We start from the raw sequence: 15889 nt of genomic DNA on the forward strand, positions 1-15889 counted from the left end.
AACTGTATTACATTGTTTCTGTTTTGAGTTCTTTGCATTTTATTTGGACAATGATTAGTTGTCAGGAATGTAGTACTATTTAATATAAGCAGTGGTGAGGAAGTTAATATGTTTAGATGCTTGAATTATCTGTAAACGTCCGGAATAGCATGGATGGATGTCAAGTGTTACAGAAACATGTGGAATATTCTGTGATGTTCAAGTGACACTGGACTGGTCTGACACTGTGTAGAAAGTGTTGGAAGATGGTTACATTATATAAGTGTCCCTGTCTCATCTCACCAGCTTTCGTGTGAAGATCACTTTTCACCCTGGAATATCTCGGAGGCTTGACCACTGTTGCAGTGAGGTGATTATTAATCTTGTCATTATCATTTCCATGGCACTCACATGTAATTGCTGTGCAGTAATTTGTATTAATTTGTAAACCTTGTTCATTTTGTAATACAATTGTTGATTGTCTGCCATTTGTTGGTTGTTTGTTTCACACTAAAATCTTCTACAGATTTTTGTTTAACATATTGTCTAAATTTGGAAATTTAACAAGTGAAACTCCATTTATCTCAACACTGCTGTCCCTACTGAAAGATTCCTGATTTCAGGATTAACAAATCACTGTCCAAAGCAGGGTTGATACAGATTTGTCCTCCACAAATTAAAAGCCTTTTCAAGGCTTTTTCAAGGCACATTTAGTCAAATTCAAGGCAAATAATTAACACAAACAAGATTCAAACATTCAGTGCTAAGTCTTAATAAAGGGAAGTAACTCTTCCCAGATTGCAAACACATTCATTCAGCAGAACACTGGTAATTCAAGCAATCATCATGGAAACAAGGTATGCAAAATTAGTAACAACATTAAATTGCATGTTACTATGCAGCATTATTTCATATGTTCGCAGACATTCACAAGCACATTTGTATTTCATGCAGGAATAGAATAAAAGAAATTGTACTTAGGGTGTAATTCAAGGTCTTTTCACTTATCACTAAGTTCTTAAAGGTACATATATATGTTCTCTACCTCATAGCATTTATTCACCTGATGAAGGAGTAAGCATATACTCAGAAACACTGTGTTCCTCATAATAAAAATGATGACATCCATAAATTCTCTTCCTAATGCCTTCCAAAGATTATTCAAGCCATGTTGTTTATTTTCAAGTAACATGATGATTTAAGGCCTTTTTAAGACAAACTTTAAAATTCCAGGCCTTTTCAAGCCTGCAATGAACCGAGCATTTTCAATTCCACAGGCTTAAGCAACAGCAATCATCAAACGGTTTTCCGGCCTCATAGGGTCCTCGTTCACGGATCTTACTGTAATCAATCAGTGTGAGTAACCACTATCCACCCCCCTTATTGTTTCCATTGGAATGTTACCTCTGTTGTATTTCAAGGAAAACACAAACATGTGCACCAGACAGGTAACAACATTCCTATATGAGATTTGCTGTTTGTGTTACAGTACCTGTAGGAGATGTGCCTACATTGTGTTACCTGTATATGTTTTGAGCATGCTGTGGGTTGTGTTACCTGTATGAGATCGGATGTGTTGTTTGAGGTGACTGGATTTCTTGAAGCAGCGCCGACAGTAATGACACTTGTAAGGTCTGTCCACAGACCCGGACTCCCCCAAGTATTGGTTAAACACATTGTTGTTTCGAGGCGGCTGCTGAATTAAACCTGTAAGGTAAGAAAGAACAGATACAGTTGGATATAGATGCATGAAAGAGCACAGGCAGAATTCAAGAATACTGTATCAAGAGACAAAATTAATCATACTTTAGAGTACTTGGATTCACTGGACTTTTTCCTCTACCTACATAATACCACAACAGCAATGTAGACGTGCATCAAGTCAGTTATAACTGTAAACTGTGAGTGAGTGAGTATGGTTTTACGCCGCTTTTAGCAATATTCTAGCAATATCACACAGGGGACACTAGAAATGGGCTTCACACATTGTACCAATGTGGGGAATCAACCCGGGTCTTCTGCGTGATAGGCAAACGCTTTAACCACTAGGCTACCCCACTGACCCCTGTAAACTGTGAATGCCAGATTCTCCCACATATTCTTGATAGAACATGAAGGCAGGTTATGCTGTATCAAAAAGACATTAGATGTACACAGTGATTTGAAGAGAATAGTAAACAGAAACATTTTGAACAGTTATAATAGTTTCAATGCTGCCTCCAGCTTTTGTTCTATCTTGTGATAAGGTTCTGGAAGTGAGTGGGTGGGTGAGTAGTGGGTGAGTGAGTGAGTGAGTGAGTGAGTGGGGGGAGGGAAGGAGGGAGGGAGTGGGAGGGAGTGAGTGAGTAGGTAGGGGTAGGGTTATTCTTACACCAAGCAAAAGCTGCTGGAATTAGGATCAGGAGTCAATAGGATCACAAAAGAGTCCTGCTAGTTTTATTGCCATAATCAGTGTGCAGCTTCTGTGATTCTCATAGTTTCTTTTAATCATTCCTGGCAATACACCCACCTGTGTCTGTTATGAGTATTGGTTCTTGTAGAGGTATTTCAGGTAGAGATACATCCTGTCGCGCTCGTCGTAACGACCTTGATCGTGGACGTCGGTCAGGATTATCACGAAAGTGCGAATGAATGTGGGATTTCCGATGAGCTGAGGTCCGGAATTTCTTGTCACAATGAGGGCAGTCAAAAGGCTTAGCCCCTGGAAGTAACAAATATTCAATATTCAATAACTCTCATGTCCACGTCACTTGGGAGATAAAACATGGTGTTTTCTGATTTGAGAGTGTTTAGGTTGATTTTATTCTTTGCTCCAAAATTTCAGGATTCATTTTTGTTGATCTGTTTATTAACATGGGGCTCTCTTTCAACTTGCACTAAAATACTGTGAGACAAACATTGGGTCAGTCTTGAATCCTGTCCTGATACATTGTATGATGCCATATGTATCCATAACATTTGAATTCCCTGGTTTGCAGAATACAGAGACAATTCAACCAAGTCAAAGATAAAGGGCCCTAAGGACTAAGGTAAATAGGGTAACAAATACTTATTTTGTTCAAATTTCTAATTTTCGTAAATTCTGAGGTATTTTAACATTTCATTCAGTGTAGGGAGCACTAACCGGTATATTGGTAACTTGAAGTTCACTCTTTCCAAGATACACATCATAATATCATTTATTAATGCTTGGTATACCAGGTGATTCAAATTGCGATTTTTATCAATGTTTAATGTTCGACACTTGCCAAAGACCTGGAGCTTGCATCCATGTGTATTTACTGAATGAGTAAACATTACGTTGTACCAGCATCTCATTTTGTTCAATTTATGAACTTCAATTCATACACAGGTGTTTAAAATTACTTCTGAATTTAATATTTAGAATCATAAACTATATTGTGATACATATCGAAATATGGCCATGTGCATCGTAACATATTGTGAACACTTTAAACCTCCAATACCCACCCCATATTCAGTGAAATAATGTAACACTAAGCATTAAACCTCTTACATTTTTTGGGTCCAATTATCATGATACCCAAGTTACCTCTACAAAGCCTATCAATTACTTATTAACTACTCAAAAGAAGTTCAGGACCACCCGACTCTTTCATATTACTTTAGTAAATCTGTCAAGAGCCATGTCTAATTCCATGTTTTGCTGAAACAGAACATTATTCACAAGGTTCATACACGTCAAAAGTCTTCCTGGCTTTCAATCCCTTTCTAAAGCAATTCCATTGAAGCACACAGTCTCATTTGTTTGGGAAATCCCAATGAACTCAACGTAAACAAGAAACTTAAACTGTAAAGAGATAATGAATATTTCATGCACATTATTTACGTACCCGTGTGTAGGCGTACATGAACTTTGAGGCTCCCTTGGGTTGAAAAGAGTTTGTTGCACACGTTACACACATAATCTTTGATCCCTGAGTGTGTTTTGATGTGTGCTGTTAGAGTGCTCTTAACAGCAAATGCCCGGAAACACTGTGTACACTTGTAGGGCTTCTCATGGGTGTGGATACGAATATGGCGGACAAGATCGCTGGGCTTCTTGAATTCCTTGGAACAGTATGTGCACTGGTGCCATCGTACACCATTTACCTAGAGACATACATATATGGTATGAACACTCACAAAGACATAAAGCAACAGAAATACAAGTATGGCACAACAGAGCCGTTTTCTGCCCTTTTTGGTTTCTGGGTGCATATATTTCAGTTTGTTGCTGGTTCTTTTTGAGAGTTGCAATTTTGATACATAAGTTTTCCACAAAATAATTTTCATTGTTAAATGTTTTGTGAGGACTATTTTTTTCATTTTCACTGACGAGGACTTTGACATCATTCTCATCAACATCAAAGTTGTTTTCAGGGATGCAATACCTCAAGGATATTAAACATAATCATAGGGTGAACAGAGATGAAATGGGTTTAATGTCATGTTCAAGATTATTGCAAGAATATAGCGAAGTACATGCATGTGTGTGTGTGTGTGTGGCTGCTTGTTTTAGTCCGGACATATTTATAGGGCGAGCCCGCCGAGATACCATGCGACTGTAAACATGAATACCCCACTCAGACACAGTAAACTGAATCCGAGCCCACCAGTCCTTGTTTTTGCCCCTGAATGCTGAGTGCCATGCAGGGTAACAAAAAGAACCATCTTTAACGTCTTGTGGTATGATGCGGCCGGGGATCCCAGACCTTCCACTCTCTGGGCAGACGTTCAACCACTAAACCATGGAGGCGGTCAAACCAAATCATGCTACATGATACACTTCATTCTGTTTCAATATATATTGTTTCATTATTTGTTCTAATCATCTCCATATAAGACTGGTATCATATGTAATGAAATATTCTCATCCTATATTGTTGTTCTCTCAACTATTTTTTATGAACATAGGTAAATAATAACAAATTCTGGGCACAAATTTTGATTCAGTGTCACCCAATGCACTCAAATTCTTGTATGATGTTTGTTGTTATATATTTTATCTTCAAACATACATGTACTTTTTCAGGTAAAGTTGTGAAATCTGACATAAAGAAGAGTGATTGAGTGAGTTGGGTTTAACGCTGCTTTTAACAGTATTCCAGTTATATCACGGCGTGTCAGCTTAATGTGGGAGGAAAGCCCGAAGTGATGCAGGTATCAGACATTTACCACTTTGGTGAAACCCACGAGCACGGGTATGGTGCTGACAAACCTAGAAACATAATCGGGGCGAACTGGGATTCGAACCCACAATCATAGGGTTCTGGCGTGCCCAAGGGACATAACTCTGCACAGCAAATTGTGGCACCTTAAACGACTGGGCCACCCGTGACCCACATATAAAAGAAAAATCAAAGATGTCTTATCATTAGGAAACCACTTTTTGTGTCGAATGTTATTGTTTCTTACAAGTGGGAGTTCAAACTTAACATCACAACAGCAATATCACTTAGCAGCATTTTAAAAAGAATCAGTACACTTACTTTGCGGATGACATGTTTCTTGATAGTCCCTGTAGATGAGTCATGAACGGTGATGGTGGAGATTGCAGGGTTGATGATGGAAGACGGCATGGAGGTGACCACTGAAGCCGGCTGACCATTGGTCAGGCCACTGTTCTCCAGGGCCTGTTGGAGGATGTCAGACGCACCTCCTGCAGCTAGAGCAGCCTGTGACACAAATACAATAGGCTTCTACTAGATATAACTCACTCAAAAAATAACACTGCATGAATTTTGCGCAGCCATGGGATTTGAATGGTTGGTAGCCTTATTGCACAAAGTAATTTTGGCCAATCTCTTTAAAATCAGATCTTAGTTCTCGCTACTGCTACACATAGACCTGATGACATCCTATTATGGGTCAGGTCAGAACAACCTTTCATCCAACCAATCTGAACGTCACATACCAGATCAGGAAAGATCAGTTTTCAAATAATGCACCTTCAAAAAGGTTAACACAAGGTACTCCAAGAGACAGTTATGGGCTTGACGTCTGATTCAGTCAAAATCGTCTCTCGCTTCAATGGGTTAAAAATTTGATACAATTTCGGCCATCTATTAGTCATTTGAGAATGTTGTTTTGTTCAGTTATCAAACTTTGAATCAAGAACTTTGTCAAATTATTTTTCAAAGTGTAGTCTGGAATGGAAGTTAGCCAGTTTGAAACTAGTACCATACAGCCCAGAGTCTAACCACCCGATTTATTAGGGAGCCTCTTACAACCAACACAGGTTACTGGGGACCCATTCTAACCCAGAAAGCCCACGGGAGGACCTAGTCAAGGATCCAGTTATATCAGTCAGGTGCATGTCCACACTTCTCACCTGCTCCTGGTCAAGCACCTGCTTCTGTCGGATGTCCTGGTCCTGGACTTGCTCATCATCGGTGCCGTCCATGACGGCGGCCTGGTCTGACAGCTCCAAGAGTTGTTGTATAACAGTTTCATTGAGACTCTTGGCTTCTTCTGCACCAACTCGTCTCACTTCTACCTGAGTTGGCAAATCCTAAACAGACCAGGGTTTGTGTAATATGTCTATCATAACTTGTAAATTCAGGTTTAGCTCAATCATTCCAATTACTAGACATTTGGTACAGACAGATCTGTTTTTGTTTCATCTTAGAATCCTGTAAAAGCAATTTGCATTAAGAATCTTGAATACCCCCAATAATGTATTTTTAAGGGTAAAGGGTTTATACATATCCTGTCTACCAGTAATACTAATTGCTTATCTCATCTCATTTCCAAAAGGTAGTGGAAACTTCCTGTCCTGGACAACAGAGGAAACATCTCACCCAAATGCACCCCCGCTCCACACAGGCGCACGAAAGCACATGACCAAGACCGGTAACTCGTCAATCTGTCCTACCCAAAAACACATCAGTGGATCGGATTTTCAGAAACATCCTTCCATAATTGAGTGAATGAGTTGGGTTTAACAACACTTTTGACAGTATTCCAGTTATATAGCGGCATGTCAGCTTCATGTGGGAGGAAAGCCCAAAATGATGCAGGTCTCAGATGTTTACCACTTCAGAGAAACCCATGAGCACGGGTATGATGTGACAAACCTAGAAACATAATCGGGGCGAACCGGGATTTGAACCCACAATCGTAGGTTTCTTGCGTGCCCAAGGGATGAACTCTGCACAGCAAATCGCAGCGCCTTAGACTACCGGAGATGGTAGGTATTCAGCAATTTGTTGTGGAGAAGCAGTAGCGGGTGTAGAAATATCATGTGTTTAACAGTAGGCCTCAAAAGCCTTCCACTTATGGTCAGACAGGGACTTGGTTGAAGATCTATGAGCCTCAAAAATGATCTTGGCTACCTTTCTGGAGTAACCCTTGCAACAAGGGATTTCTGTGAATGAGCCAGATGCACGGATTGAGGGTTGCCGGCGACGAGTGGAGCAAGGGGGAGTGAGGTTGAAGAAGGTCGTCCCGTAGATGATGAAATCTTCTGTCTGCAAGTTGGATGAGTGTGGCCAATGGTAGAACACCGGTGGGGGAACTGCATAAGCTTGTAGGCCCTCACACGAGATTGCTCATGTGTCATGGTCTCAAGCCTGAGGTTGGGGGATATGAGATATGAACCGGGAAAGCTAAGTATTGAAGCGGGTTGCAAAAATATCAACGTTGGGAGACAGAAATAACATGCAAATACCCTGGAAGATCATTGGATGTAGGCACCATACCGTGGGAGACGGTTTGTCGGGTCAGGACAGGTAGGCGGCTAAGATGTTGGGGATGTGTTTCGCCCTAAACTTGAATGTTGTGAGTCGATGAATTGAAAAAAGTCAAGTGCCAGAGACGGTAGTGACAAGAAGTTGGTGGAGCCCATCTTGTTTACGTACAAGACAACGGATAGGTTGTCTGACTGGATCATCAGACTGGGTGCACAAATAAGTGTTGCCCAATGTGACACTGCTTTGAACTCTAAGTTATTTCTTTGAGAGACTACCGCCCTGTCACTTGTAGTTCCTGACAAAGAGCTCCCCATCCCTTGGAAGAGTAGATGAAGAGTCAGGATAAACAGCCACATGGACGTTCGACGGTACAAGCAGCCATTGGAGATGTAGCCGTGGGTGATTCGTCATGGAACTTAGAACCTGACAATCATCATTCTGAAGGCAGGGCTTGAGAAAACACTGAATTGGTTGCTGAAATTGTCTCTCCTGTTGAAAGCCTGTGCAGACATCAGGAGACAACAAAGTTGTTGCCCTAGACACAGAATGAGTAACTGAGTGCCAATGGAACAAGGTGTTGAATCGATCGCAACGATCCCGGGGCAGGAACTTCTTGCCTTGCAGTGTCGAACAGGGCTCCGATAAACTGAATACATTGATTCAGAATCCTTTCTGATTTTTTTGGGTTGACCAGCCAGCCGAGTGGATGAAAAGGAAAGTGAGATGCAGGAGAAGAATGCCCAGATCTTCACTGGCCTGAATGCAGTCGTCGATGTTGCATTCGAAGATGATGCCTGGAATGTGTAGGAATTGGACGATGGGCTTGGTGAGGTGCATAAATAGCCACGGGGCCAAAGAAATTCCAAATGGGAGAACCTTCCATTAGCAATGGCGGACGAGGAAAATAAACCCAACGAAGGCAAAATTAAACAGGAAAACAGCATTATCAGTACCCCGCCATGGAGCACTTTACACTTTTGTTTGTTCATATAGTAGTGAATATAAATTATAAACAAGAGTCCAATAAAGGCTTTAGAAGAGACTGGCACTTGGGCTACTTTATGTCATCAGAAAAAATGATTAAATGTGAAATTAATATACACAAAAATTGTCAATGCAAGAGAATAACCACTCTATATTATCCACCTGATTATCCAAAAGATTCTACTTGGTGTAAAGGGCAAAAGAGCTGTGACAATAATATGAATGGACCACTGAAAATCAGTTGCGACACCAGGTATTCGCAAAAAGGGTAAAGGAAATGTAACAACCAAACAACAATGTCATACCAACTCATCAACGACAATTTTGACACTGGTAGGTGGGTCAACCTGTAAATGAACCAAAGATCATGTAACTATAACAAACGACCTGAAAGAAGAACACACTTAAGTACCTTTCATAAATTATTTTATTTTACATTATTTTTGTAATGATTTCAAAGTGTAAGCACTTGCTTTTTGTGCTACGTGGTAGCTACGCCACTAATAAGCATGAAGACTATCATTCATGTAACTTCAGTAGTTTCTGAGAAAACTTGTCCCAATTTCACGCAGTATGCATTAAGCTGAAAAGTACAGAGCAAGGGCTATAACTCTGTAGAAAATGAATTTACGACATCAATTTTCGAACTCATTTGAGATCATGACCAGTAACATCAGTGTGTATAATCTCTTTCCTCTGAATTACACAGGTTTTGATAAAACTTGTCCCCTTTGAGAAGCAGACGGTCAGACGTATGAACTCCATCCCATAATAATCATTAGATATGATATTTAGAATAGTAAAGAATACAATCCGAGCAAACATCTTTATTGAAAAAGGTTAATTTTGAACGGATGGCTTGGATTATGAAGCCCAGAAAAAAGTTCCCAACTAGACAGATGGCGAGTTACGAATTGCCGGCCTTGGTCACGTGGCTCTGGTACACCTCTGCGGATCAGAGGTGCATTTGGGCGAGATGTTTTCTCTGTTCTCTGGGAAAACAGGACAAGAAGTTTCCACTACCTTTCAAAAATGAGAGGCGATAATCAATTCGTATGAGTAAGGATAAGGTAAAATTGAAAGTTTCAACCCTGAATCCAAAATATATATCTACAATTTATGAATTAAATGAGTCACATGTGTTCATGAAAAACAAAGAAGGTAAAATTAATTGGCAAAATATTACAGTTACATAACAAAGTATGCATTGAAGTTTGCTATTTCAAGGAACATGAATGACATTACACAATAAAGCATAACTTCTGTGAACATATGAGGCTTGTGACTTACTGATGAATACTGATCACTGGAATCAACAATATTGATACAATGGATTCTCAACATATATAGATAAGCATCTCACAAACAACACACAACAATGGCAGTGAAATAGGCTCTTGTAGGACATACCGATGTGTCGGAGTGCGCCCTGCTAATGTGGGCGTTTAGGCTCCCCAGTTTCTTGAAGACACAGCTGCACTCTTCACACTCAAAAGTTGGTCGACTTCCATCTTTGGCAATATTGTGCACACGCTGAAATAATGAAAAAAACTCATGATTTGATCTTGCTACAATTCAACTGTTCAATATCAGATGAATTTGTAAAGTTTACATTAATTTGTATATCTATATACTTATCCTATCTCACACTATGCATTTCTTCCTTCTTCTTTTGATCCTTACGAGGAAACGTGCTTGAACAAAGTTTCCAGCTTCTGAAAACATTTTACCTGAACACATCCCCTGCATCACCATGGTCACCACCTAAACATACTGTAATCCTGTGCATGTGATGTTACATGACTTGATCACCTGACAACCCTTGCCACATCATTCTCTTCCTTAGAGCTGACAGGCAAGAGGAGCTGTGATGCAGGGATGGTTGGGAGGGCATATAGCGTGTGAGATAGGATAAGTATACAATATAATTTTTAAACTTATCCTATCTCACACTGTGCATTTATCCCAAGGTTTGACAGTGGGGCGCAGGTACCCAAGACTGTATTAGACTACAACTGTGGGACTAAACGTTTTATCTTCAACCACCTGTCTGGGTGAACAAACATCATGCCCTGTTTGGTATTGAATAGAGCACCGATGAATGGGAGACATTGAGTGGGAGTCTTATTGGACTTCACAACATTCACAAGCCAGCCTAGCTAATGAAAAAGCTACTGTGTGAACTCTAGGTGTTGCACGAGGGTGTCTGGATCTGTGTGGGTTTGAATACAGTCGTCGATATATGCCTCGAAGATGATCTGTTAAACATGGAGGAACTTCATGATCGGAACTTTGATAATACAGGTAAAAAAGCCATGAGGCCTGAAGAAAAGCTGCTTCCATTGATAGTGGAGTGAACGGCCACAAAGAGACTCAGGCGCAAACATTCGAATTCACAAGCCACCAATGCAGATACGTGAAGATACGCATCATGCAGGAACAGACTGACCATGTGGTCCCTGTCGGGATAATTGTTTCAGTGTAGTGCGATGGATGTCAAGTGAAAACATGGCAGGTACAGCACTTTGAATGTCTTCATGTTGAAGATCATATGGAGCTTCACACTGTCTTTCTTCGGGTCAAGAAAAATCGGTGAATAAAATGCGGGGGTACATGGGCTGGGACCAAGACAGTCTATGGCTGGTTTTGGAGATCAACATACAGGAAGATGGCTGGACGAATACTCCCTCTGACGGGGCGTGGACGTGGTTGGAGGAGTCCCTGATAATGGCAATCGAAGGGGTCGGCCAGTATGGTCCAGTTTTCTGCCTACAGGAGTCTCTTCAATAGGCATGGCTGGGGACGGAAGGTCCCAGTTGTCCTGTAGCCGATGAGAGGAAGCTATGTTGTCCTTGGCGGCTGCAACCTCTGTTGCGAAAAGAACTGACACAATGATCTCATGGAGGTCATGCTGTAATGGGTTAAATTGAGGTCAATGGTGCTATTTCTTTTGTTGTTCCTCGAGGTGCTCGCTCATCTCGGGTGATGTCATGGGCAACATATTGAATTCTGTTGGCAAACAGGTACGGGGAAGACCATGGCATTTGGTTCCCACTGGCAGTACTGGAGGAGACAGTACAGTGAAGAGGGGTGATGGTGCCATGCATGGTGAGAAATGAGATTCATGATGCCCAAAAATTTCTCGTGGATCAATGCGACGTACCTCTTATAAGGGTGTCTTGTCGTGAGGTTGACCTGTAGAACCTCAATCCTGTGAACGTCAAGCCCATGAATGTCAATCCATAGATCTGGAATGTCGATCCCTCAAATGTCAATCCTTGGATGCTCGATCCCAAGAATGTTGATCCTTCAGACGGCGATTCTTTGAATGACGATCCTTATCCAAGGTTTTTTCTTCCCATAGTTGGAGAGGGCAAATGTGCAGGATCAATCCCCGGTGAAGTCAAAACTGACAGCATCCTCTTGGGAATGCTTGTGTCCTGTGACGAGGCAGTCTGTTTGTTGATAACTTGAACATCAAGGAGGAGCGGGGGATGATAAGCGACTCTTGGATGATGGTTGAAGAGCGCGGTGAGTGTCGACAGAAGGAATAGTTGTAGGTGGCGTAGACATACTGTCCTCACTCAAGACTGTGCGAACATCCGTGGCTGCAGGCTGAAGCATTGTCGGTGTGGTATCGGGCTCATGGGAGACAGAAGACTGTTTGCTTTGGTTCACGGAGAAGCTGATTGAAACAGTGTTGTCTTCTATGGATAACAAAGGTATGGTAGATGTAGGTGGCTTGAAGACTGCAACTGTAGAAAGAATAGCTGGCTTGGTTACATGCTTGGGTTTCTTGGCAGAGGAAGGCCCTTGTTCAGCATCCTTGGATTCAATAGATCAGCAGTTGAGATTACATTTCTGACATTTACATAAGTGTGTGTAAGGAAAGCTGCCTCAGAGAGTTAGGAGCATTGCATGCAACTGTGGTCCGGTTTGCAAAGGCTGCGGCAATCACAGCATGTGATCATGTGGATCGGCTAAGGAATAAGTATGTCTGCAAGTTCTGTAGGCCAGGTGTTTTTCATGATCAGTTCCCATTCTCTTCATAGATGTTGAAATGATAACAAGGAAGCTCTCAAAAACACCAAAAAACGGTGGTGATGATAGTAATAGGGCAGGGGTCGTCAGGTGATCAAGTTGTGTAAGGTAACACACCGAGGAATACAGTGCACAACCCATTTGTTTGGGTGGTGACCATGGTGATGCTGGGATGTGTTCAGGTGAAATGATTTTAGAAGCTGGAAACTTTGTTCAAGTACGTTTCCACATTAGGATCGAGAGAAGAAGGAAGCAATGCATGGTGTGAGATAGGATAAGTATAAAAATTATGGTTATTGAAAGTTTTCCTTGGCTTGTGACAAAACTAAGATGAGTGAATGAATGGTGAGAACAGTCAGTAATGTTCCTGCTATAGCACGTTGGCCTTTAAATAAAAAAATCTGGGACAGACAAATCAGTGGTGGTTGATATCACTACTACCAAACATGTTCCACCTACTTGACAACAGCCCGCATGTTTCCATACCTGAATATGTGCTCGCAGATTTCCTTTCTGAGCAAATGTCATGGGACAGAATTCACACATGTGAGGTTTTTCTCCAGTGTGTTTGCTGGTGTGGATCTGTAGTGCTCCTTTCTGGTTGAAAGCCTTATTGCAGATCTTACACTTGAAAGGACGCTCACCTAAAACAGTCCCATAGGAAAACATAAGTGCACACAGACTAAGCATTCTCCAACATCTCAATAACCTGCCTGTGTTTATTCTCCCATGTCTCAGTAACCTACCTGTGCTTATTCTCCCATGTCTCAGTAACCTACCTGTGTGTTTTCTCCCATGTCTCAGTAACCTACCTGTGCTTATTCTCTCATGTCTCAGTAACCTACCTGTGAGTATTCTCTCATGTCTCAGTAACCTACCTGTGTTTATTCTCTCATGTCTCAGTAACCTACCTGTGTTTATTCTCCCATGTCTCAGTAACCTACCTGTGTTTATTCTCTCATGTCTCAGTAACCTACCTGTGTGTTTTCTCCCATGTCTCAGTAACCTACCTGTGCTTAGTCTCTCATGTCTCAGTAACCTACCTGTGAGTATTCTCTCATGTCTCAGTAACCTACCTGTGTTTATTCTCTCCTGTCTCAGTAACCTACCTGTGTTTATTCTCCCATGTCTCAGTAACCTACCTGTGTTTATTCTCTCATGTCTCAGTAACCTACCTATGCTTATTCTCCCATGTCTCTGTAACCTACCTGTGTTTATTCTCCCATGTCTCAGTAACCTACCTGTGAGTATTCTCTCATGTCTCAGTAACCTACCTGTGTTTATTCTCTCATGTCTCAGTAACCTACCTGTGTGTTTTCTCTCATGTCTCAGTAACCTATCTGTGAGTGTGTTTGTTTGTTTGTTTTGTTTGTTGTTTAACACCGCACTCAGCAACATTCCAGCTATATGACGGCGGTCTGTAAATAATGGAGTCTGGACCAGACAATCCAGTGATTGACAACATGAGCATCGATTCACACAAATGGGATCGATGACATGCATCAACCAAGTCAGTGATTCTGACCACCCGATCCCGTTAGCTGCCTCTTAAGACAAGCATAGTCACCTTTTACAGCAAGCATGGGATTCTACCTTGGATCTTCGCAGGCCTACCTGTGTGTATTCTCTCATGTCTCAGCAGTTGACTGGGCTTCTGAAATGTCTTGGTGCAGTGTTTGCATTTATGATGGAAGGAAGAGCGATCGATGTTCCTCTTGTATGTTCGATGAGACAGAGACGCCCTGCAAACAATACCATCAAATAAACAACAAGTCCGATCACTGAGCTGGACAACCGAGTGAGTGAGTGAGTGAGTGAGTGAGTGAGTATGGTTTTACCCCTCTTTTAGCAATATTCCAGCAATGTCATGGCGGGGGACACCAGAAATGAGCTTCACACATTGTACCCATGTCGGGAATCGAACCGGGGTCTTCGGCGTGACAAGCCAAAGCTTTAACCACTAGGCTACCCGACCGCCCTTGTCACCTGAAAAGCATTGGTTAATAGGGCTGATTCTAAAGCAGTATCCCAGTGGTGGATAAGATACCCTGTAATCATGGTAAACAACAGAATCAACTACAGAATTCATCTGATCATACTTGATTTTGTAATGCTGTTTCATGTGTTCCCGGAGCAGGGAGAGTTTGGAGAAGTCTTGGTTACACTGCCGACATGCATGCCGTCTTGCTCCCTCGTGTTCCTCTCGGTGTTCCTGCATGTGTCGATCCAGCTGACTCTGAAATCACATGGTGAGACAACACTACAGTACAACTACATGCTTTCCTACATCAGTGTATATATACTGTATAAACAAATACCCAAACAATTGGTCTTCCCAGAGTTGAGTGGGTCAAGTTTAATGGGTATTTTAAAAACACACTATCATGTTGATGCAAGAGAAAGTCCAGAATGATGCAGGTTGTAGATGCAGCAGCAGGGTGAACATGGGATACATATCAACAATAAGCAAAGGGATACAATTCAATGTTTCAGTTCTTTAGACCACTTGGCCTACCAGTAGGAAGTTTAATATATCATATGCACATCATGTTCTGATTAAACAAATTCATACCAACATAATGGTAAGACCCTATGGTACCAACATGATGGTTTGAAAATGATACCAACATATTGGTATGAAACTTCGATACCAACATGATGGTATGAAACTATGATACCATTATGAAACTATGATACCTAAATGATGGTGTGAAACTATGATACCAAAATGATGGTATGAAACTATGATACCAACATGATGGTACGAAACTAAGATACCAACATATTGGTACGAAACTATGATACCAACATGATGGTATGAAACTATGATACCAACATGATGGTATGAAACTATGATACCAACATGATTTTATGAAACTATGATACAAACATGATGGTTCAAAACTATGATACAAACATATTGATACAAAACTATGATATAAACATATTGGTACAAAACTATGATACCAACATGATGGTATGAATCTATGATACCAACATGATGGTATGAAACTATGATACCAACATATTGGTACGAAACTATGATACCAACATGATGGTACGAAACTATGATACAAACATATTGGTACAAAACTATGATACCAACATGATGGTATGAAACTATGATACAAACATGATGGTATGAAACTATGATAGAAAACACATTGGTACGAAACTATGATACCAAAATG

At 41.1% G+C, this 15889-nt stretch overlaps 1 protein-coding gene across 1 annotated transcript in view; it reads right to left on the bottom strand.

The window, feature by feature from the left end:
* The window catches only part of LOC139454022 (zinc finger protein 236-like), a 33878-nt gene that overhangs the window by 12620 nt on the left and 5369 nt on the right, over positions 1-15889 (bottom strand). Inside the window, exons 4-12 of the mRNA XM_071235504.1 lie at positions 14798-14934; positions 14313-14440; positions 13185-13342; positions 10068-10190; positions 6314-6493; positions 5472-5657; positions 3834-4092; positions 2489-2680; positions 1537-1686 (exon numbers count right to left, since the gene is read on the bottom strand). Coding sequence (XP_071091605.1) covers positions 1537-1686; positions 2489-2680; positions 3834-4092; positions 5472-5657; positions 6314-6493; positions 10068-10190; positions 13185-13342; positions 14313-14440; positions 14798-14934 — 1513 coding nt within the window. The remainder of the gene's footprint in view (positions 1-1536; positions 1687-2488; positions 2681-3833; positions 4093-5471; positions 5658-6313; positions 6494-10067; positions 10191-13184; positions 13343-14312; positions 14441-14797; positions 14935-15889) is intronic.

This window comes from Haliotis cracherodii, unplaced genomic scaffold (assembly GCF_022045235.1).
Source record: "Haliotis cracherodii isolate W230 unplaced genomic scaffold, xgHalCrac1.p SCAF_10, whole genome shotgun sequence".
NCBI lineage: Eukaryota > Metazoa > Mollusca > Gastropoda > Lepetellida > Haliotidae > Haliotis > Haliotis cracherodii.